We start from the raw sequence: 24753 nt of genomic DNA on the forward strand, positions 1-24753 counted from the left end.
CACTCCATTTGGTGCTTGGCTGAGTTCTTTATCTCTTCATTTGATGTTTTAGGGTTTCAGGATTGTTGTATTCTCTGTTCGGCTTAGTTTTTCGGATCTTTGCTGTGGAGGGACGGCATGGTGCTTCTGCCTAGAGTGCCATTGTGCCGGAACTCTCCTCTGTTTGTACATATTAGAAAAGTCAAGCAGTTCTTTTTGCGTGTAGCGTACCTCATCCTGGGTAACACTTTGTACTTCACCTTTTGGGGCTCACTGGGACTTAAGTCTTAGTTATAGGTCTAGAAGCCAGAATCGGTAGTGTGAAATTGTTTTGAGAACACTTAGTATTATCTTGTAAGGCATCTGCCTCAGGCAATATCCCAGGCAGTGACTCAGGCAAGGGCTCTTTAGAAGCAGCTGGGCTAGGGTTAATCTCATTAGATAGGAGTGGAGGGGCTAATGGTTTTTCTGGGCAGGGTGGTTTAGCAGACAAAAATGAAGTAATCTCTTCAGATGGGAGTGGTTCTGCTGGCAAGATTGATTCAATGGAATTTAGGGGCTCAGTGTCCCCAGCTTTCTTGATTATCTGCCCATATGCCCCTATCCCAAGTTTTAGGATCCCATTTCATCCCAGTCAATGCCCTTACTTTAATTTCAGACACCTCTCAAGGTTGGCAATTGAGCTGGTGTTGTAATTCAGCCACTCTTACAATAAGACTCTGGGTTTGGTTTTCAGCAATTTCAGTTCTGATACTACAAGAAATAAGGCTTTCTTTCAAAGCACAAGCAGAAGCCTTGAGGTCATTTATGCAACACTTGAGCTTTGACTCTGAAGCCCTGAGTGCATCTCTTTCTTTCATCAGTTTGTCTAGCAAAAGTAGGACAAACCAACCAGCTTCCTTATACTTCTCATTCTGACAAAACTGTAGAAAGATATCACGCATGTGTTCACCCTGAGCCTCGCCTTTCACCAATACCTGATCTGCTGGTGGTAATATTTTGCGTATTTGTATCGCCACCTCATGTCATGGATTAGCAGTGCCGTCTTTAACGCCGGAAGCAGAGTCATCAACATCTTTAAGACTAACCAGACTTGAGAACAAATTTAGAAAACTCATCCTTACAAATTTGTTTCTCTAGAACCACTCTCGGTACCAAATGTCTTAGGCTGGGTTCTCTAGAGAAGCAAAACCAGTAAATCATATAAATACATACTGAGAGAGATTTATATCAAAGAAACAGTGCACACAATTTGTAGAGGCTGGAATGTCCCACGTCTGTGGATTAGGATAGAGTCTTCTCCCGATTCACGTAGCCGCAGGGGCTGGAGAACCCAAGATCGCCAGGTTGGAGAGCAGGACTCAGCTCACAGGCTGTGAAGATTGATGAATCCCAGGATAAGCAGATAAGCTGATAGCTAAAGTCCCAAAAACTGGAGGTCAGATGAACTGGAGGCAGCCACAGGATCCAGAGAGAGCAAAAAGTCAGAAAGTCTTCTTATATTCAGATGCAGGCCACACCCCCAAGGAAACTCCCTTTTCACTGATTGGCTACTCACAGCATATTCAATCATGGGACTGCTGACATATAAACACTGAGAATCATGGCCCTGCCAAGTTGACACACAATCTTAACCATCACACCTCCCGGCAAAAAAACTCAATAGAAAAATGGGCAAAAACACAAACAGGCAATTTACAAGAGAACAAACATAAATGTCCCCATTATGTAAGATGTTCATCCTCGGAACTAACCAAATAATTAGAAACTAAAGCAATAAGAAGTCATATTTACTTACTATATTGCTAACATCTTAAAAATTAATAAAAATTGGCTTAGGCAGAGTTGTAGAGAAATGGACAATTATTTTTGATTGTTATTTTTGGTATATTTGGTACAACTTTTCTGGAGGAATGCTTTTGATAATGTAAGGAGGACACTATTAATAATTACACCAGGGCAATAGGCACAAAACCAGGAGAGTCCTGGGCAAACCAGACACATGTTCATGCTACTCATCTCCCCTCTTCTTGATCCACTCAGTGCTGGCCACACTGATCCCACTCATTACCATTCCTAGATTACCCCCAAGCATTCTTCTACCTCAAGACCTTTACACTTACAGTTTGCTCTGCTTGATGCCTCTTACCCAAGACACACACAGGGCTTGCTTCCTCAGCTCATTCAGCCCGTTACCCAAATGTCACTTTCTTAGTGAGGCTCTTTCTGACCACCCAATTTAAAATTACAATCTTCCCCTAGCCAGCACCCTTCATTCCCCTTTCCTGTATTACTTTCCTCCATAGCACTTTTTACCAACTAACTTGGTGGCGCATCAGTTAAGCATTCACTAAGATTGGCAGTTCAAATTCACCCAGCGACTCCATGGGGGAAATACCTGGCAATCTGCTTCTGTAAAGATTACAGCCTAGGAAACCCAATGAGGCAGTTCTACTCTGTCATGCGGGGTCACTATGAGTCAAAAATCCACTAGAGATTTTAGTGGGTTTTCTACCCTAACATGTTCTCAGCACGTAGAACAGCACCTAGCATATATTACGTGCTCAATAAATATTTTTTTAAAGTTTACTTGTATTCCTATCCTAAATAGGTGGCATTCCATAAGCCCCTCCTGTTCAGAAATTCAGGAAAGATGAAAGCTCCTCATCCCACCCAGGAAAGGTAGAAGCTAGATTACATTCTAGCGGGCCACACCTTCTTCCTTAAATTCTGCAGCATCTTATTGGCTGGGCCAGCCCCATTGTGAAGTAGCTGTAGGTTTTTCTTTGCCAGAGATTGATGAGCACCAAGCCTGGCTCCACATCTTGGCACTAGGACCTCTAGTCCAATGGGGCCTTCCTCCTACCAGTCACACTGCCCACTTTGCCTTACAGCAGTGAGGGCTATACTGGGAGATGTTGAAAGCCTGGGCAAGTCCTGGCATGTGGCATGAGAGGGACTGAGGATCATCTTGGGATGAGACTCTGGTAAGTGCACCAAAAGCCAGCTGAGGCATAATCAGCATCAGCTCCTCCTGCCACCCGTGCTTCTGTGACCCACATGCTTTGGGCTCCAGCCAACGCCAGGCACCCTTGGGTATTAGGAGCCAGCATCTCAGGTCTGCAGCCATGGTTTCTCCAGAGAAAAACCCACAGGAGGTTTGTTCAAGGCTGTTGCAGGCCTTAATCCTGAGCCGTCGCCACCACCTCTCCACCATGTTCAAGATGTCATTGCTTGGAAGGGATGACAGCAGTGACCTGAACCCCTTAGACAACAGGTCTAAGTCATCCTCACAGAGCAGCAGTAGCATTACTTCAAAGAATGTCCATCCTGCTGGGGAATACAGTGGATTATAGTTAAATGGCTGCCTGCCCTTCCATGAGGTCAAGCGCTGCTCCTTCCAAGACTCTGGCCATGCCTTCCTACTTCTCTCTTCTTAACACTCTAGTCCCCATTGAACATGAGGCATATTTGAGGTATGAAGATACATGGATGCAAGGCAAACCTTCTGGATCTAAGAAAGTTGATCCCTGTGGCTCTGGGTATCACCACTGCTTCCCAGTTCTTACAAAGAGCCCAGATCACTGAGTAGCTGTCCCAACATGAGCTTCTTGATTCCAGGACCAGTTTCCTATCTTAGGCTGGCTGCTCTTTCTTCCACAGTTTCAGGCGGCTTTCTTCTCCTTGCACATCTGTCACTATTCTGTCTCTCTCTCTCTCCCTTCTCCTCTTTCTCTCTCTTTCTCTCCTACGGACCCACCTAGGTAAAAGAAGATTACCTCCTAGGTCCATGTCCCTATCTTCATTACCCCAAATGCAGACACATGGAACTTTTTCTCTTTCAACTTCATTGCCAATCAGACTATTACCTAGTAATCAGATTCTGTAACAGCCATGGGAATAGTGAGATCATAAATGAAAATCCTCATTACTGGTAACAGGATGTCAGGAAATGCCCTCCCTCATGTCCTTTTGGGGAGAATTAAACTGATGCCTTTCTAAATGGCAATGTTGCAGTGTATATCAAAACCTTACATACCATTTCTATAAAACATACAAATACTTATTTGGTATATGCTGTCTTTGAAAGAGAACTGGTGGTGTAGTGGTTGAGTGTTTGGCTGCTAACCAAAAGGTTGGCAGTTCAAACTTATCAGCTGCTAAGAGGAAGAAAGATGTGGCAGTCTTCTTCTGTAAAGATTACTGCCTTGGAAACCCTATGGAGCAGTTTTACTCTGTCCTATAAGGTCTCTATGAGTTGGAATTGACAGCACAAGTTTGGTTTGGTTTTTTATCTTTGAAAGCGTACACACACACATACAGTCATGCACACACAAAACTGGCAACAGTGCCTACCTCTGGGGAGGAGAAATGGGAGGCTCAGACGTAGGAGAGAGATTTATATTCATTGTGTAAGGTTTTTTGGTTGTTGTTTTTGCTTCATCTTTTGAATTTCATAGTGTGGATAGTACTACCTAGTGTTTTTGTTTTTGTTTTTTTTTGTAAAGTACAATTAAATATAAATACACATACCCTTTGATCAATAATACCACTTCTAGGAATTTTTCCTAATGAGATAATAGATCAGGTATGCATGAGAATTTTATGATTATAATATTGAAAATTTGGAAACAATAAGAGATTGGTAAAGTATGGTACAAATATACAGTAGAATATAATACAGCTATTACACGTGATGAAGGAAATCTGCGGCCAGTAAAAAGTGTGTAGGATATATTATTCACAGAGAAAATTATTTTAGTATTGTTGTTGTTAGTTGCTGTCAAGTCAGCTCTGACTCATGATGACCTCATGTATTAATATACATATAATAATATATAATATAATAAACATTGCCTGGTCCTGTGCCATCTTCATGATTACTGGTATGTTTGAGTCCATTGTTATAGTGATTTTGTCAATCCATCTCATTGAGAGTTTCCCTCATTTTCATTGACCCCTACTTTACCAACCATAATGTCCTTTTTCATAACTGATCTTTCCTGATGATGTGCCCAAAGTAAGCGAGCCAAAGTCTCCCTCTAAACATCATGTGTAATGGTTCATTTTTTGTAAAATTATGTGCATTTAGAAGCAAATAGGAACGCCCAGAAGAATGTTAATCAAAATGTTGATTAACAATTGGTGGGATTTTGGGATTTCCTTTTATAATGATAAGGTATTATTTTTCATGAAAAAAACTTAAAAAGCTAGTTTTAAAAAAAGTCCTAGGGGAACTCCCAATATGTGTTTTACTCTCCAAGGTCTTGACTTATAATGCTCTTAGCTAAGGCACAATGGTTTCTCCAAAACTTAGTCTAACTTTTCCCAAGAGCTCTAATCCAAATGGGGCAAGACACACTGTAGGAAAGAAGAAAGGGAGGGAGAGAGGACAGAAAAGGGGGAAAGAAAGCATGGTTCTCTTTTTGACAAAAAGGAAAAAATTAATTTTTTTTTTACTTTGACATATTTTCAAACAATTGTAGTTAACAAGAAATATAAGTTATCTTTTGAATATTGTCTTAGGGTTCTCTAGAGAAGCAAAACCAGCGAAATATGTATAAATACAAAGAGAGAGATTTATCTCAAAAGGCTTACGAGGTGGTAGAGGCTGGCAAGTCCCAAGTCCACGTGTCAGGTGTCAGGCTGGAGGCATCTCCTGACTCACGTAGCTGTAGGGACTAAAGAATCCACGACTGGCAAGTAAGAGACAGCAGGCTGCTGACTCACAGGCTGTGAAGGCTGATGAATTCCAAGATTGGCAGGCAATACAGCAGGCATCTGGCTCAAGTTCCAAGAACTGGAGGTCAGAGGATGATGAGCCAGATGCAGGATCCAGAGCAAGCAAACGGGCTTTGCCAGAATGTCCGTATATATATTGGATGCAGTCCATACCCGCAAAGAAACTCCCCTTACAACTGATTGACTGATCACATCAGATGGCATCATGGAGGATGACTACATCATTACATAACTTCCAAGTTAAGTAATTATATAACTGCCAAACTACATCATTACATAACTGCCAAACCACTGAGAACTATGGCCCAGCCAAGTTGACACACAACCTTAACCATCACAGATGTGAAGGGACAAGTTCTTCCCATCCTTAGATGAACAGAACTAAGGGGGACACGGGAAGGCATCAAGGTCACCAATGGCACAACCCCTTCTCTCAACCCCAATCCTCTCCCTGGTCTGTATTTAAATGTATAAGCTTAGTATGGCCTTCTCGCTGTCCCCTGCCCAGACACCCTTATCTGTGGGAGAAGGAGCCCCAGAAAACCTGAGTCCAGAGATGAGCACTCTCACTGTTGGACTTGTTGTGGGACCTTGAGTGGTTCATTTCTGCTCTCCTGGCCTCCTTCAGACAGTGCAAGGACTGCACAAGGGCACCTCTAAGACTTGGACTAGACCTCACTGTAGAAGACCAAAAACTCCCCCTTCCCAAAAGATATATACATCAAATCCCTGGAACTTTTGAATGTTGCCATACTTATGAAAAAAGATCTTTGCAGATTTGATTAAATTAAGGATTTTGGGACAAGATAAGCTTGGATTATCCAGATTGGTCCTAAACACAATGACAAGTATCCAGAAGAGAAGAAGATGTGAAAACAGAGGTAGAGATTGGAGTAATAAGGCTATAAGCCAAGATACGCCAAGGATTTCCAGAAGCCACTAGAAGCTATGAGAGAGGCATGGAACAGAGAGATTGTCCCTCCGAGCCTCCAGAAGGAACCAACCCTGCTGACCACATCCCCCTTGCAGGTGCAACAGAAACTCCAATCAGGACTCAGAGGCCACCATAACCACCAAATCAGCCTGAAGCTCTACACCACCTATGTCTACCTGTTCATGTCTTACTGCTCTGACCACAATAATATGGCTTTAGCGACCTCTGCCAATTATTTTCTTTACCAATCTCATGAGAGGGAAAAGGCTGAGAAACTGATGAGCCTGCAAAACCAATGAAGTGGCCGAATCTTCCTTCAGGATAGCAGACCTGAATGACTAAGACAGTGGCCTGACTGCAACGGAGTGTGTGCAGAAAAAGCGTGAAAAAGCATGAATCCATCACTCTAGAACCACGCAGCCTGGCCACTGGCAAAAATGATCACCACCTGGCGGGTGGGAAGGAAGATTGGAGGGTATCATTTAAGGGCGCTGAGTTTCTGTTAAGGTTGATGGGTAACAAATTGTGGTGATGGTTACACAACATGGTGAACATAATTAATGTCACTGAATTGTGCACGTAAAAAAATTGAAATGGTAAAATTTTGTTACACATTTTTTACCACAATTTAAAAAAAAAGAACAGAATAGAAAGTGTCAGAGTGTATCATGCATAATACAAGTATTGCTAAGTTAAAAAAAAAAAAAAATACCCCCTACTTGTGTGACTTCATTGAGAGTCATTACCTGAAGGAGCAGGTGAAATCCATCAGAGAATCGGTGACTACGTAACTAACTTGGGCAAGATGGGGGCCCGGAATCTGGCCTGGCAAAGTCTCTCTTTGACAAGGACACCCCAGAAATGGTGATGATATGAGCTAAGCCTTAGGCTGGCTTCCCCATAGCCACAGGGTGACTTCAAGGTCACCCAGACAGTGTATGCATGCTGGGATTACTTTTACTTTTTCTGTAAATTGCACAGAAGCAGCCACTTCTGTGTCATTCCTTCATATAAAGTGATTCTGTACCTATCCTCCTCAAAAATTAAGACTTCTGGCCTCCAGAAATGTGAAAGAATAAATTTCTGTTGTTGTAAGTCACCCACAGGAAACTAATACAACCTTGAATGGCCTCTTCAAGGTACCCTTTTGCTCCAGGAAAAGGGGCATCTCTACTGGCTTAAACTAGCCCTTGCTTGCCTTTTTTCTATCCACCCAGCTCTTCTTCCTCTCCAAGAGCCCTTTCTAACAGATGAGCACCGTTAAGGTCAAACCAAAGGTGGTAGCGATGATGATGACGACTAGAACACTTCACATCTGTGAAGCACTTCATGGTTCCAAGATTCAGCACGTCATTGACTCTTCTGATTCTTACAGCATCCCTGGGAGGTAGGGAGGGCAAGAACTATTCTCTTTTTTGGGGGGCGGGGGGCGGAGCGGATGAGGAAACAGAGGGCCTAAGCAGTTAAGGGGCCTCCCAAAGATCACAGAGGAGGTTAATGGCAAAGCTAGAACTCAGAATCCAGGGCACTTCTGAGTTCAGTGCTCTTGCTCTTAGCTTTTTACTTGAGTTCCTTTCTGGTTTTCCTCTCATGACCTTGTTCCTGCCCTGCTCCCTACCCCATCTACATCAGGCATAGAGCTGTCTAGGGCTAGAACCCTAGTGCCTAGCACCCTGCTAGTAACCACTTTGTATGCACAGTAAACCAAAACCAGTTGCCATGGAGTCATGCCTGTCAGAGTAGACCTGAGGTCCATAAGGTTTTCAATGGCTGACTTTTCAGAAGTAGATTGCCAGGCCTTTCTTCCAAGTCACCTCTGGGTGGACTCAAACTTCCAATCTTTCTATTAGCAGACAAATGCATTAACTGCACCACCCAGGGACTCCATATGCACAGTAGTGATTGTTATTAAATTTTATTCGGTGCACAGCACAGATTAAGTTCACAATGAATACTGACTGAGTAAATGAACGAAGGGGTGAATTAGAGCTGGTAAATATTCTACCTATAGGAAGAAGTCGTTAATACTTTTTTCTAGTGAGTAAATCAATAAATGGCCCGGTGCTAATCAGTACTCCATAAATTGAGGTAAACTTTATTAATTTCTTCATTGTCTATCCAAATGCCAGGCATGTAGTAGGTCTCAAGAAATATTTGTTGATTGACTAAATCATGAAAGAATCATTGGATAAATTAATGAATAAACTGGGACTAGGGAGTTATCCAGAATGATAGCAATTTTTATTAGTTCTTCATTAGAGCCTACTGTGCCATAAATAAATATTTGTTGAGTCATCTGAACTAGCACCAGCAGAGGACCAGATGCTACAGGGCAGACCTTTGGAACTGAGAGTTGCACCAGTGAAATCTATTTCAACTGGTTTCTTGTCTCTCTTCCCAACAGGGGGCGCTGGAGAAGCTAGAAGGAAGGTGAGCTTTGGGCCTCCCTTTCCTTCCCACTAATAGTACCCTCTGGTCTCCCTAATCTCCCCTCCACAGGATGATGCAAACCTTGATCCACTTGTTGAAATGCAACATTGGCACAGGTTTCCTGGGGCTTCTACTGGGCATGAAAAATGCCAGCTTATTGGTAAGAGGGATCTGTGGGATGGGAACTAGGTTTACCCGTTTGGAGGAGGGAGGACGTGATGAGTCCCTGTTGAAATCAATCCACTGGGCAAAAGGCCAAAGACCTGAGATTAGGCACACCCTGGCTGAGAGGGCAAAAGAAGTAAGATCCTTTTTGTGCCTCTGGCTGAAAATGAACCGTCCATGGAGGAAACAGGCCATTATTCTAAAGACTGCCACCCTAACACACCGTCCACCACTCCTCGGGGATTCTATGCTGCCAATTTCATGCGTTGACCTTAAATGCCTGGTCCCTGAAGGCATTCGAGTGTGTGACTCCTGCTTCAAACCATGTTTGCCTGTGAGGAAACGGCTTAGGAGATGAGGAATAATGATGCCTTCACCAATCGCCTAAATCCCAGGGTTGTGCAAACAGTTAACGAGCTTGGCTGCTCACCAAAAGTTTGCGGGTTTGAGTCCACCCAGAGTCACCTCAGAAAAAAGACCTGGTGATCTACTTCTGAGAAATCAGGCATGGAAAACCTATGGAGCACAGTTCTACTTTGACACACACGGGGTCATCATGAGTCGGAGTTGACTTGACAGCAACTGGTATTGGTCATACTGGTCACCAATCCCCACACACTTCCTGTAACATCTTACCTCTCTCTCTTTATGTGGTCCCTTCTCCTGGAATGCCTTTACCTTGATTCTGTATTTTCAAATGCCGCCTCCTCTAGAAAGCTTTGCTATTTCCTATTAGAATTAATTCTACCCTCACCTGGTGTTTTTCTAGAACTTATATCTACCTCACCTGGAATTCTTAAAGCTGAGACATACTTATTTTTTAATATATCTACCTTCTTCACTTAATTGAAAGCTCTGAGGGCGGGAACTGTCTGAGTTATCTTTACATCTCCCCATATGCCTGCCATAGAGCCCGGCACACAGGAAGTCCCAACTGATATCCATTGAATTGAACTGATACCAAACATAAGGTCACTATGGGTTGGAATCATCTTGACGGCAATAGGTGTGGTTTGTTTGTTTGCTTGTTTTTGGTTTTTTGGTTTATTTTTGGTTTTATATAATTTCCAGAGTCCCTGAGTGGCACAAATGTTTAAGTACTTGACTGCTAACCCAAAGGCTGGCAGTTTGAACCTACCCAGAGGCACCTCAGAAGAAAGACTGGCAATCTGCTTCCCAAAGGTCACTGCCTTGAAAACCCTATGGAGCCATTCTGCTCTGCAGCACATAGGGTTCCCATGAGTCAGAATCGACTCAACGGCAACTGGTACTGGTGTGTGATTTCCATTTGTTGTTGTTATTGTGTACTGTCAAGTTGATTCTGACTCATAGTGACCCGACAGGACAGAGTAGAACTGCCCCATAGGGTTTCCTATGGCTGTAATCTTTTTGGAAGCAGATTGCCAGGCCTTTTCTCCCATAGAGTCGCAGGTGGATTTGAACCACCCATCTTTCTATTAGTAGCCGAGTGCTTTAACCGTTGTGCTACCAGGGCTCCTTTGATTTCCATCTAGTTGCAGCAAATTGTTCCTTCTCTCCAGGCCTGGTGAGTGGCCCCTGTGTTTAAAGGTGGCATATAGAGACTCTTGCTTCCTCTGACGTGATTTTCAATCTGTAGAGGTTCCCATCCAGAGACGAGATACTCCCCATTGGAATCCTCTAGGTTTTAGAACTTCTGCAGAAGAGTATTATTACCACATGGCCCTAAGCCAAACTATCTTTGCCAGGGAGGTATTTGCATTTTAAGATAGCTCTTTTATCCTTTGATTTTTGCTTAAAATTCAGTCAACAGATGATTTCTTTACCCTCCATCTCCCACCAGAACGTCTGGCCATGATTCATTTGAGAACTATTCATTGAGCACCTACTATGTGCATTCTTAGGCCCTGAGAATATAGAAATAAACAAAACAGAAAAAAGTCTCTCCCATGTGGAGTTTACATTCTAGAGGAGTGTAATGGTTCTCTTGATCCCTCATTTGTTTCTTTGCAATAAGATAATGTTACCTTGGGTCACATCTATAAAGACTAAAGTGTCCAGAACAGAGGAGCTGAGAGAGTCCCTCTGTATGCCTTCTGATTACATCTGGAAGATTATGATTCATAATGGGCCCCACTTTTTAAAAAGAGTATTGACAAACTAGACATACTAGAACAGCAGGGGCAGATTATCCAATAGGCAAGGTAATCACGGTGCCCCAAATGTCAATATTGCCCCTGCTGAGAACGCCTGCACTAGAGGAAAAGTACCAAGTTATAAAAGGAATCTTGGAAGATCTTCAAAGATCTTGGAGGAGGTGAGGGCTAGGGTGTGGATAAACTTAACTTCAGCCCCTCTAGAAGGCAGAACTCAAAGGCAGATGAGAAAAAGCATAGGCTGTCTGGGAAGTAGTGAGTTCTCTGTCATTGGAAGTATACCAACAGAGGTTGTACAGTCGCTTTGCTGTGATGCTAAGATGCATTCAAATCGATGCATATGGGGGTACAAGGACATTGAGGCAGGGTCTCTCATTCCAGAGGCAGCATGATTATGAGACAGCCCCCAGCTCTCAGCGATCCATGTGTGGCTCACCATTCCCGCCTCTCCTCTTCCCCTCCAGGTTGGTGCTCTCAGCCTGCTGGCCACTGGGATCCTCACCGTGCACTACGTGGTCATCCTATTGAACTGTGCTCATCATGTCAGCCAGAGGTAGAGTCCTGCTTCTCTCTCACCCCAGCACCAGGCCCCACCTGAGAGTGTATGGGGTTTCCTTTGACAGCTGACCCAGTCAAACTCAGCCACTTCTCCAGGCCACCTTCCCTGCTGCTCTGAATTCTACAGAGGCAATGGAGGGGATTAGAAAGACTCCCACCTTGAAACCCCTAAGTCCTGGCTCACCTCTGCTGCTACCTAGCTGTATGAACTTGTCCAGCTCCTGCACCCTCTGAGCCCAGATTTCCCCACTAGACAGATCAAAAGGGATCAAAGATGCAAAAATACTATATGAACTACCATGTGTATGTGAGATACTTGGGGATGTCCTTCTTTTCGTCCTAATCTCCTCACCCCACCCCACCATCCTTCCCCCACACAGACCTTTAAGGGTAATTTGTTCCAAGGAAACTTCTTTTAGGACAATTTAGTGAAAGTGAAAAACATAATACTAATGAAATGAATAGTTCTGAATGACTTCAGTTATTAACAAAGCATATATATGATGTTCTACATTTTTGTATTTAAAACTTAAATGCAGTGTAAATAATGCTAAGAGATTCTTCTTTATAAACTAGCAACCCACCAATACTCTGAGAGGGGCCCTTCATCAGCCCGTGCCAACTTAGCAGCTGCAGCTACTACCGTCTGGTGGCTCTCGATTCGCAGTGCTCAGCTGCTCACGAGCATGCTAAATCCAATGTTATTGCTGTTAGCTCCTGACTCATGCACAATAGAAGTAAACGTTGTCCGGTCCTGTTCCATCCCCATGATTAGTTGTGGATCAGATCATTGTGATCCATAGGGTTTTCATCAGCTGATTGTTGGAAGTAGATCACCAGGCCTTTCTTCCTAGTCCATCTTCATCTGGAAGCTCCGCTGAAACCTGTTCAGCATCACAGCAACACACAAGACTCTGCTGACAGACGGGTGATGGCTTCGCTTGAGGTGCAAAACCCAACAGGTCTTCATAAATGTGAAAACAGGCCTCATAAATCAAAACAGGGATATTAAATGAAACTTCTCATAAACTCAGATTATCCTAACCCAAATAGATGTCTCTAGAGTCTATCAGTCACACCTAACTTGACAGGGCACTTTCCAGCTCACAAAACACCTTTAATAGCACTTACTCATTCAGTAGTTAGATTTATTGCACAATTGCACTGTGCCGGGTACCATGCTAAGAGCTTTGCAAGCATTCTTTCATTTATTCCTTACAGTAAACCTCTATGGTAGGCACTATTATGATTCCCATTTAACAGATGAGTAAATTGAGACTTAGAGGAGTTAGTGCATTGCTCAAGGTCACACAGCAAGGAAGTGGCTATAATTTGAAGACCTGTCTGACTCCCCTCTTAACTATTTTGCAAATCTTCCCTTCTTTCAAAGCCTGTTGGGGTCATTATGTCACCCTGCAGGCTTCTGACATCTTTATCACTCATGGAAGCCTTTCCCTGACTGTTTTCTGATGACTTGTTTTTCATTTTTTTCTGTCTAATACCGGTACAGGCTGATTGCCTAAGAACTGACTGTGACCTCCAGATAAGTTTTTGGGGACTTGTACAGTGTTTAAAAATGTTGCTTAACATTTTTTAAAACTTAAAAACCAAAAAACTCTACCTTCTCTTTATCAATGAGACAATCTGGCACCTGTGAGTTATTCCCTCGTGGCACCATTCAGCTGGAACAGAGTCGAGACTGACCCATTTTAGAAAGGGGCGCACACTCTGTGGCTTGTCACCGTCTCCACCATTCCCGCCCTGGCACCCTCAGCAGTGGAAGGGGGAAAGGTAAATCCAGAAAACAGAACCACTGCCTTGGCCGTACCCCCCAAAAAACAAAAAACCAAACCCACTGCCGTCAAGTCAATTCCAGCTCATAGCAACCCTATAAGAGAATAGAACTGAACCCTATAAGAGAATAGAACCGCCCCATAGGATTTCCAAGGAGCAGCCAGTGGATTTGAACAGCCGACCTTTTGGTTAGCAGCCAAGCTCTTAACCACTGCACCACCAGGGCCCCTTGGCCACACCCACACCCCTCATATTGCCTGCCGCCTTCCCTGACTAAGGTGTACGCCACTCACTGCATCCACATTCCCTCTTTCCTGATTTACACGCCTAACCAATGCACAGCTACTGCTGACTTAAAAAACCAAACCCAATAACATCCACTTAAATATTAATGTTTATAAAGATAACTGCAAAAAAGAAAACAAGGCAGGCTTCTGAAAGTTTTAAAAGTCTGTGTCCTGCTATAAAATATCTCAGAAATGCCAGTGCTAAGAAAATTACAAGGTGGCACAGTGGGTAACAGCTCAGCTGCTAACCAAAATGTTGGCAGTTCAAATCCACCAGCCACTCCTTGGAAACCCTGTGGGGCAGCTCTACTCTGTCCAACAGGGTCACTATGAGTCAAAATCAAATTGACGACAATGGGTTTGGTTTTTTTGATTCATCATGTTAACAGAGAGCCCTGGTGGCCCAAATGGTTAAACGCTCGGCTACTAACAAAAAGGCTGGCAGTTCAAACTTACCCAGCAGCTCTAGGGGAGAAAGATCTGGTGATCTGCTTCCATAAAGATTACAGCCTAGAAAACCATATCGGGTAGGTCTACTGTGTAACACGTGGGGTCACTGTGAGTCAGAATCCACTGGATGGCACCCCACAACATGTTAACACATTATAGATACTAATTACTCACTTTGGGAGTAAAGTGTACATTGTACCTAACTTGTCCCTTCTCCCTAGACTTCAAAAAACTTTTCTGAACTATGGCGAAGCCATAATGTACTGCCTCGAAACCTGGCCTAACACCTGCCTGAGGATCCACTCGGTGTGGGGAAGGTAGTAGTCATAGATCTAGCAGTAGTAGTAGTAACAACAATAATAACAACATTCCTCACCTCTTCTTCCTTTATTTCTAGTTGTACAATTTTCTAATAAGCATGTTCTTATAGTAAACACTCAAGCAATATAGACAGAGAATTCCCCACTGATAGCCCATCCCTCACCCCAGTCTTCATCCTAGAGGTAATCACTGATATTTAGTTAGTAAATCTCCCTCTAGACATTTTTTTCTCTGCACATATATGAGTATATGTAAATGGAAATATTTTGTTTTGTATTTTCTTTTACATTAGTTAGAATATTGTTTGGCAATTTGCTTTTTCATCTAACAACACGTTTCCAATTTCTTTTTATGTTGGAACATATGTCGTTGTTTTTCGGTGTCGTCAAGTCCCTTCCGACTCATAGCGGAATGAAACACTGCCCGGTCCTGGGCCATCCTCGTAATCATTGCTGTGTTTGAGCCCATTGTTGCAGCCACTGTGTCAGTTCATCTCTTTGAGGGTCTTCCTCTTTTTCGCTGTCCTCTACTTTACCAAGCATGATGTCCTTCTCCAGGGGCTGATCCTTCCTGATTACGTGTCTAAAGTACATGAGATGAAGTCTCGCCATCCTCGCTTCTAAGGAGCATTCTGCCTGTACTTCTTCCAAGATAGACTTGTTCATTCTTCTGGCAGTCCATGGTATATTCAATATTCCTAGCCAACACCAGAATTCAAATACATCAATTCTATTTCAGTCTTTCTTATTCATTGTCCAGGTTTCACAAGAATATGAGGTGATTAAAAATACATGGCTTGGGTCAGGCACACCTTAATCCTCAAGGTGAAGTCTTTGCTTTAACACTTTAAATACGTCTTTTGCAACAGATTTGCCCAATGCAATACACCACTTGATTTCTTGACTGCTGTTTCCATGGGCATTGATTGTGAATCCAAGTAAATGAAATCCTTCACAACTTCCAGTTATTTTCTGCATTTATCATGATGCTGCTTATTGGTCCAGTTGGGAGGATTTTTGTTTTCTTTACGTTGAGGTGTAATCCATACGGAGGGCTGTGGTCTTTGATCTTCATCAGTAAGTGCTTCAAGTCCTCTTCACTTTCAGCAAGCAAGGTTGTGTTATCTGCATAACGCAAGTTGTTAAAGAATCTTCCTCCAATCCTGATGCCCGTTCTTCTTCACATAGTCCAGCATACAGATTGAATAACTATGGTGAAAAGATACAAGTTTGACACACACCGTTCCTGATTTTGAACCACACAGTATCCCCTTGTTCTGTTCGAACGACTGCCTCTTGTTCTGTGTACAGGTTCCTCATGAACACAATTAAGTGTTCTGGAATTCCAAATTTCTTCGTGTAGACAAGTGAAGGCTTCCAGCACTACGTCCATTTGTTGAAAAATCTCAATTGATATTCCATCAATTCCTGGAGACTTGTTTTTCACCAATGTCTTCAGTGCAGCTTGGACCTCTTCCTTCAGTACTATCAGTTCTTGATTGTATGTTACCTCCTGAAATAGCTGAATGTCAGCCAATTTTGTTTTGGTACAGTGACTCTGTATTCCTTCCATCTTCTTTTGATGCTTCCTGTGTCGTTTAATATTTTCCCAATAGAATCCTTCAATATTTCAACTCCAGGCTTGAATTTTTCTTCAGTTCTTTCAGCTTGAGGAATGCATAGTGTATTCTTCCCTTTTGGTTTTCTATCCCCAGATCTTTGCACTTGTCATTATAATACTTTACTTTGTCTTCCCTGGCAGCCCTTCGAAACCTTCTCTTCAGCTCTTTGACTTCATCAATTCTTCCATTAGCTTTAGCTACTCGATGTTTAAGAGCAAGTTTCAGAGTCTCTTCTGACATCCATTTTGGTCTTTCTTTCCTGTCTTTTTAATAACTTCTTGCTTTCTTCACATATGATGTCCTTGATATCGTTCCACAACTTGTCTGGTCTTCAGTCGTTAGTGTTCAATGCGTCAACTGTATTCTTGAGATGGTCTCTAAATTCAGGTGGGATATACTCAAGGTTGTACTTTGGTTCTTGTGGACCTGTTCTAATTTTCTTCAGCTTCAACTTGAACTTGGATATGAGCAATTGATGGTCTGTTCCACAGTCAGCCCCTGGCATTGTTGTGACTGATGATATTGAGCTTTTCCATCATCTCTTTCCACAGATGTAGTCAATTTGATTCCTGTGTATTCCATTTTGTGAGGTCCACATGTAGAGTCACCATTTATGTTCTTGAAAAAAGGTGTTTGCAGTGAAGAAGCTGTTGGTCTTGCAAAACTCTATCATGCGATCGCTGACGTCATTTCTATCACCAAGGCCATATTTTCCAACTACCAATCCTTCTTTGTTTCCAACTTTTGCATTCCAATCGCCAGTAATTATCAGTGCGTCTTGATTGTATGTTTGATCAATTTCAGACTGTAGAAGTTGGTAAAAATCTTCAATTTATTCATTTTTGGCTTTAGTGGTTGGTGCGTAAATTTGAATAATCGTCGTATTAACTGGTCTTGCTTTTAGGTGTATGGATATTATCCTATCACTGACAGTGTTGTAGTTCAGGATAGATATTGAAATGTTCTTTTTGACAATGAATGCGATGCCACTCTTTAATTTGTCATTCCCAGCATAGTAGACTATATGATTGTGTGACTCAAAATGGCCAGTATAAGTCCATTTCAGTTCACTAATGCCTAGGATATCAATCATTCCATTTCATTTTTTGATGACTTACAATTTTCTTAGATTCATACTTCGTACTTTCCATGTTCCAATTATTAATGGATGTTTGCAGCTGTTTCTTCTCATTCTGAGTACTGCCACATGAGCAAATGAAGGTCCTGAAAACTTGACTCCATCCACTTCATTAAGGTTGACTCTACTTAGAGGAGGCAGCTCTTCCACAGTCGTCTTTTGAGTGCCTTCCAACCTGAGGGACTCATCTTCCGGCCCTATATCAGACAATGTTCTGCTGCTATTCATAAGATTTCACTGGTCAATTTTTTCAGAAGTAGGCTGCCATGTCCTTCTTCCTAGTCTTAGTGTGGAAGCTGTGCTAAAACCTGTCCACCAAGGGTATCCTGCTAGTATTTGAAATACCAGTGGCAAAGCTTCCAGTATCACAGCAACACCCAAGCCACCACGATACAACAAACTGACAAGACATGTTTGTTTTACAGGCCTGTCTAATCCTTGGCTTAAAGGTAAACTTCAGGAGTGGCTTCAGTTCTGAGTTAGCAGGGTGTCTGGTGGTCATAGTCTTGGGGGTTCCTCCAGTCTCTGTCAGACCAGTTAGTCTGGTCTTTTTTGTGAATTTAAATTTTGTTCTACATTTTTCTTCCACTCTGTCCAGTACCCTCTATTGTGATCCCTGTCAGAGTGGTTGGTGGTTGTAGCCAGGCACCATCTAGTTTTTTGGGCTCAGGCTGATGAAGGCTTGTTCATATGGGCCAATAGTTCTTTGGACTAATATTTTCCTTTTATCTTTGGTTTTCTTCATTCTCTTTTGCTTCAGACAAGATGGGACCAATAGATGTATCTTAGATGGCTGCTCACAAGCTTTTAAGACCGCAGATACTACTCACCAAAGTCGGATGTGGAACATTTTCTTTATGAACTATGTTATGCCAATTGACCTTGCTGTCCCCCAAGACCATGATCCCCAGCCCTCAGCCCCAGTAACTTGGTCCCTCAAGGTGTTTGAATGTGTCTAGGAAGCTTCTATGACTTTGCCTTGGTCAAGTTGTGCTGACTTCCCATATATTGTGTTGTCTTTCCCTTCACCAAAGTTAACACTTGTCTACTGTCTAGTTAGTGATTTACCCTCCCCGTTTCTCTCCTTCCTCATAACCATCAAAGATTTTTTTTCTGTGTGTAAACCTTTTCTTGAGTTTTTATAATAGTGGTCTCATACAATATTTGTCCTTTTGTGATTGACTTATTTCACTCAGCATTATGCCCTCCAGCGTCATTCACGTTGTGAGATGTTTTGCAGATTCATCATTGTTCTTTATCATGTGTACTAATCCATTGTGTGTATGTATCATAGTTTGTTTATCCATTCACCTATTGATAGGCACTTAGGTTGTTTCCATCTTTTTGCTATTGTGGATAACGCTGCAATGAACCTACATATGTATGTGTCTTTTCGTGTGACAGCTCTTATTTCTTTAGGGTATATTCCTGGGAGTGGGATTGCTGAATCATATGGTATTTCTATTTCTAGCTTTTTAAGGAGGCACCGTATCATTTTCCATAGTGGTTGTACCATTTTACATTCCCACCAGCAGTGCATAAAAGTTCCAATCTCCCCACAATGTCTCCAACATTTGTTATTTTCTGGGTTGTTTTTTTTATTATTATTATCAGTGCCAGTACTATTGGGATAAGATGGCATCTCATTATAGTTTTGATCTGCATTTCTCTAATGGCTAAAGGGAGCCCTGGTGGCACAGTGGTTAAGAGCTACAGCTGCTATCCAAAAGGTTGGCAGTTCAAACCCACCAGCCGCTCCTTGGAAACACTATGGGCAGTTCTACTCTGTCCTGCAGGGTTGCTATGAGTTGGAATTGACTTGACAGCAACAGGTTTAATGGCTAAAGATCATGAACATTTCCTCATGTGTCTGTTAGCCACCTGAATGTCTTCTTTGGTGAAGTATCTGTTCATATCCTTTGCCCATTTTTAAGTGGATTGTTTGTGTTTTTGTCGTTGAGGTGTTGGAGTATTCTATAGATTTTAGAGATTAGACCCTTGTTGGATATGTCATAGCCAAAACCTTTTTGCCAGTCTGTAGATTCTCTTTTCACTCTCTTTGTGAAGTTTTTTGATGAGCATAAGTGTCTTAGTCATCTAGTGCTGCTATAACAGAAATACCACAAGTGGATGGCTTTAACAAAGAGTTTATTTCCTCACAGTAAAATAGGCTAAAAGTCCAAATTCAGGGCATCAATTCCAGAAGAAGGCTTTTTCTCTCTGTCGGCCTCCTTCTCGTCAGTGTTCCCCCGGACTAGGAGCTTCTCCACATGGGGACCCCAGGTCCAAATGACGTGCTCTGCTCCTGGCACTGCTTTCTTGGTGTTACGATCTCCCCCTGTCTCTCTGCTCACTTCTCTCTTTTATATCTCAAGAGATTGCCTCAGGATCTAATCCAATTTTGTAGATTGAGTCCTGTCTCACTAACACAACTGCCACCCACTCCCCCTTCTTTAAACATCATAGAGGCAGGATTTACAACATATAGGAAAATCACACAATACCGGGAATCATGGTCCAGCCAAATTGATACACACATTTTTGGGGGGACATAATTCAATCCATGAGAATAAGTATTTAATTTTTTGGATCTCCCAGTTATCTAGTTTATCTTCTGGTGTTTGTGCTTTGTTAGTTGTGCTTTGTATTGTATTTATGTCATGTATTAGGGCCCCTAGCATTGTCCTTATATTTTCTTCCATGATCTTTATTGTTTTTGGTTTGATATTTAGGTCTTTGATCCATTTTGATTTAGTTTTTGTGTATGATATGAGGCATGGGTCCTGTTTCCTTTGTTTATAGACGGACATCCAGTTTTTCCAGAACTATTTGTTAAAAAGACCATCTTTTTCCCATTTAATAGACTTTGTTCCCTTGTCAAAGATTAGCTGACCATAGGTGGATGGATTTACATCTGGATTCTTGATTCTGTTCCATTGGTCTATGTGTCTGTCATAGTACCAGTACCAGGCTGTTTTGACTACTGTGGGGGTGAATTTTTATTGTCTCTGAAATATGAGGTGACCAAGACTCATAAAGATAAAATATCATGTCCAAGGACATTGACATAGATAGTGATGGAGCAGACATTTGACCAAGAACCTAACCCAGAAGCCTTTCCTAGCAGAGTCCCTCAGGAGGTAGTGAGTGAGTCAATATTGGGGCTGCTAAGATCCCTTACATAGCTCCTCTCTTGGGCTTCAGTAGCTCATCTGTCTCCTAATTAGGAGTCACTCTGATGATCAGTCAGGTGAGATCATGGGGCAATTATAATGGATGTCTTGTAATTGTCCATTCTTTCTCACTAAGTTTTAACAATTACCAAAATTCTGAAAAAAAATTTAGGGCAAGAAGAGCCTTTAGAGTTCACTATATCCATGCCTGTTCAGGTGGAGAAAAATAAAGCCCAGAGAGGGCAATAAAGTTGCCCAGGGTCACACAAGAATTTAGTGGCAGAACAAGAACCGGAACAGAAAATATCCAGCTCCCACTCATTACACTGTACCATTTCTCTGAAGGTCTCGTGACTGAGAAAGGTTTAGAAGCATTTGGGAAACAGTTTTATTTAAACCAATGATTTGTAATTTTTAGTATGCTAAGAAGTATCTGAGGAGCCCTCGTGGTGCAGGGATTAAGCACTCCTAACTGAAAGGCTGGTAGTTTAAACCCACCATCTGCTCCACAGGAGAAAGATGTGGAACTTGAGTCCTTAAAAATTTACAGCCTTGGCAACTCTATGTGGCAGTTCTACTCTGTCTTATAGGGTTGCTATGAGTTGGAATAGACTCAACAGCACACAACAAGAGATATCTGGGGAGCTCGAATAAAAGCTGCCCATTCCATCTAGGCAACAGTTATCAATGGATGTTGAAGAAGTAAGATGAAAGGCTAATGGGAAACTTTGTAAAGAAAGGATCTCAATGACACCACCTTAACCCCCTTACTAATCTTAACGTCTTAGCATCCAATGCTTAGATATGTGACAACCAGACATGGTGTGTCTCATAATGGGATACAGGAAGGAGTACAGAGCACTGCCTCTGAAATATTCTTGCCAGAGAAAACAAAAACTTGAATATAATCAAGCCACTAGATATAACCAGAAATAATTTACAGAAAACATAGGGGATAGAGGAACGTGGTAAATGACATCATGAAGAAGACATTGACTAAATATAGAAAGTGGTTCATGCTACAGGAAAAGGGATCTGGTATCTTCAATAACTACCAAAAAAAAATATGCAGGTGGAAAGAAAAAAAAAAAAAAACAGAGGAAGGAGAATATAGTAGTTTAAAAGAGACTTAATTTTAAAACACAATGTATCAATGTATAAATTTGTTTGACTAATTGAATCTGAATTTCAAACCAACTGTAAAACAGACATTTTTGGAAATGATTGCTAAAATCTGAATATGGAATGGGTATTAGATGATATAAAGGAATCATTTTTAATTTTGTTAGGAACGAATATATTACGGTTATAATTTTTTTAAGTCCTTATCTGTTAGAGCTGCATGCTGAATTATTTACAGGTGAAATGACCTGAGGTCTCTGATTTGCTATGAAATACTCCAACAAAATAAGTATATGTATATGGTGGGGTGAAGGGATAGATGAAAGAGGATTGACAACAAGTTAATACAGGCAGTCCCCAAATTATGAACAAGTACCATTCCTAAATCTGTCTTTAAATTGGATTTGTACATAAGTTGGAACAATTAGGTACAGTTCATATCTGATGTCAGTCAAATATTTGCCTTAGTATATAGTATATCGTGTACCTTTCTATGCATAGAAAACATTAAAGAAACGCTTCTACATACATTAAAAGGCCTTTAACATAATACAGTAATAATAATGTTTTTATGTGCATTGCAAAGTAGCGCCCATTATTACAAACCATTGCATGTACCTAAATTTTTAATATAATAGGCTTTACAAGAGTTGGTTCATGACTACAGGTTGTATATAAGTCAGACTTTAGTAACCCAGGGACTACCTGTAGTTGTTGAGGCTGGGATGGGTAAATGAGGATTCATTAAATTATTCTTTCTGCTTTTGAGTATGCTTGAAAATCTCCATAATAGAGTGAAAAACCGTGCCCCTTCTAAGAGTCACATGACACCAAGATTCTGATTCAACAGACATGATATGAGACCCAGGCATCTCCATTTTCAGCATGTGCCTCCAGTGATTCTGATGCAAATGTTACAATCTAATTTTGAAAAACTCTTGAGATAAAAATTAGAATATGTAGAGGAATATATTTTTGTTCCCTTAAAAAGTAAGTGCATCTCCAATAGAATTTCAAGTTCTCATGGAACCCACGCTTTCTGGAGCCATTGAAGCTGGATGACCTCCAAAACAACTACCCTGAAGAAATCTTTAAGCCTTGAACCAAAACTATCCCCTGAAGTCATCTTTGAACCAAATAACAGTTTAGCTTAATTAGAAAAGAATGTCTGCATTAAGCATTATACTCTTTTAAAGAATTATCTATATGTGATCAAATTGGCAACAGCAACTCAAAATGATAAATGAGAAGATAGGGGGAGGAGTTGAATTTGTATTAATGATGGTAAAATAGTTTGGAAAAGATTGTCAAGAAAGTGGCACAACTTGAAGAAAGTAACCAATGTCACTGAATTGTACATGTGGAAATTGTTGAATTGGTGTGTTTTGTTGTATATATTTTCACCAAAAAAATGAATTTACAAAAATAAATAAATTTAGGACAATTTAAGAATCTAAAAGAGTAATGGCAACCATGGATAATAATATATTGAATAAAAAATAAAGAATATGAGTGGATTGTGATACCAAAAAGGGTGGAAGAACATCAGCTGATATATTTAGAAGAAATGAGAAATAACTTATAAAATCATCACTTTACAACCACCAGTGAAATAATTGATTCAGACAAGGATCATCAATGAATGCTAAAACCATTGATTTGAGGAGAATAGGATATTTATGCCATCTCAAAGTTTTGCCCCACAGATTACAAAGGGGGAAATGTGCATTTCTGATGGAGAGATCTGGCAGTCACTGGGACAACAGGCCATTACATGTCTCTTAATATAATGAAATAGAAGTATGAAATATCACCTATGTAGTATTCTTGCCAAAAATGTTTACCTGAATCTAACCACAAGGAAACAATCAGACAAGTCCACAATGTGGGACATTCTACAAAACATTTGGCTTGGACTCCTCAAAAAAACCAATGTCATGAAAAGCAAAAAAGATTGCAGTATATGGGACTCTTCTACATGAAAGAAAACTTAAGAGACACAACCAAGTGCAATGCATAAACCTTGATTAGAACATGAGTTGAATAAATACATAAATACAGCTATAAAAGATATTTTGGAGAGAATTAGAGTATTTAAATATGGGCTGTATATTTGAGAATACTGAGATTAATTTTCCGGGTGTCACAGTCTTAAGAGAGGCATGCTGAGATATTTAAGGTTGATGTATTATGATATCTGCAATTGACTTTCAACTGATTCTGAAAAATTTGCATGTGTCTGTGCATATGTGTGTATGTATGTATGTACCATATTTTTACGCAAATAGCAAGTGCCTTCTGTGACCATGCCCTTCCCCCTGAGGTATTTTCATAAGTGTGCTATGCTAATTTCTTTACAGCAACATGTAGAAGAGGACTGGCATGGCGGCATTTGTGAGGGTGTCTTGCAAGGGGCAGAGGAGCACAGCTGGCAAACAAATGCAGAAAGCACGCCTTATTTGTGTAAAATAGGTACATATGTGTGTGTATATTTTATATATATATATATATACACACACACACACACACACGTATATGTATATGTTGTTGTTGTTAGGTGATATCAAGCCGGTTCTGACACATAGCGACCCTATGTACGACAGAACAAAACACTGTCCAGTCCCCCACCATACCCACGATCATTGCTATGCTTGAGCCCATCGCTGCAGCCACCATGTCAATCCATCTTGTTGAGGGTCTTCCTCTTTTTCGCTTACCCTCTACTTTACTAAGCATGATGTCCTTCTCCAGGGACTGATCCCTCCTGATAACATGTCCAAAGTATGTGGGGCAAAGTCTCACCATTCTTGCTTCTAAGGACCATTCTGGCTGTACTTTTTCCAAGACAGATTTGTTCATTCTTCTGGCAGTGCATGGTATACTCAATATTCTTCACCAACACCA

General features: G+C 41.4%; 1 protein-coding gene across 1 annotated transcript in view; it reads left to right on the forward strand.

Moving 5' to 3' along the window:
• The first annotated feature begins 3203 nt into the window (after nucleotides 1-3203).
• The window catches only part of LOC101354808 (proton-coupled amino acid transporter 3), a 44734-nt gene continuing 23184 nt past the window's right edge, over nucleotides 3204-24753 (forward strand). The window contains 4 exon segments of the mRNA XM_004371294.2: nucleotides 3204-3334; nucleotides 9155-9245; nucleotides 11850-11938; nucleotides 14696-14790. Of these exon segments, the coding sequence (XP_004371351.1) occupies nucleotides 3204-3334; nucleotides 9155-9245; nucleotides 11850-11938; nucleotides 14696-14790 (406 nt within the window).

This window comes from Trichechus manatus, unplaced genomic scaffold (genome assembly GCF_000243295.1).
Source record: "Trichechus manatus latirostris isolate Lorelei unplaced genomic scaffold, TriManLat1.0 scaffold00011, whole genome shotgun sequence".
Lineage (NCBI taxonomy): Eukaryota > Metazoa > Chordata > Mammalia > Sirenia > Trichechidae > Trichechus > Trichechus manatus.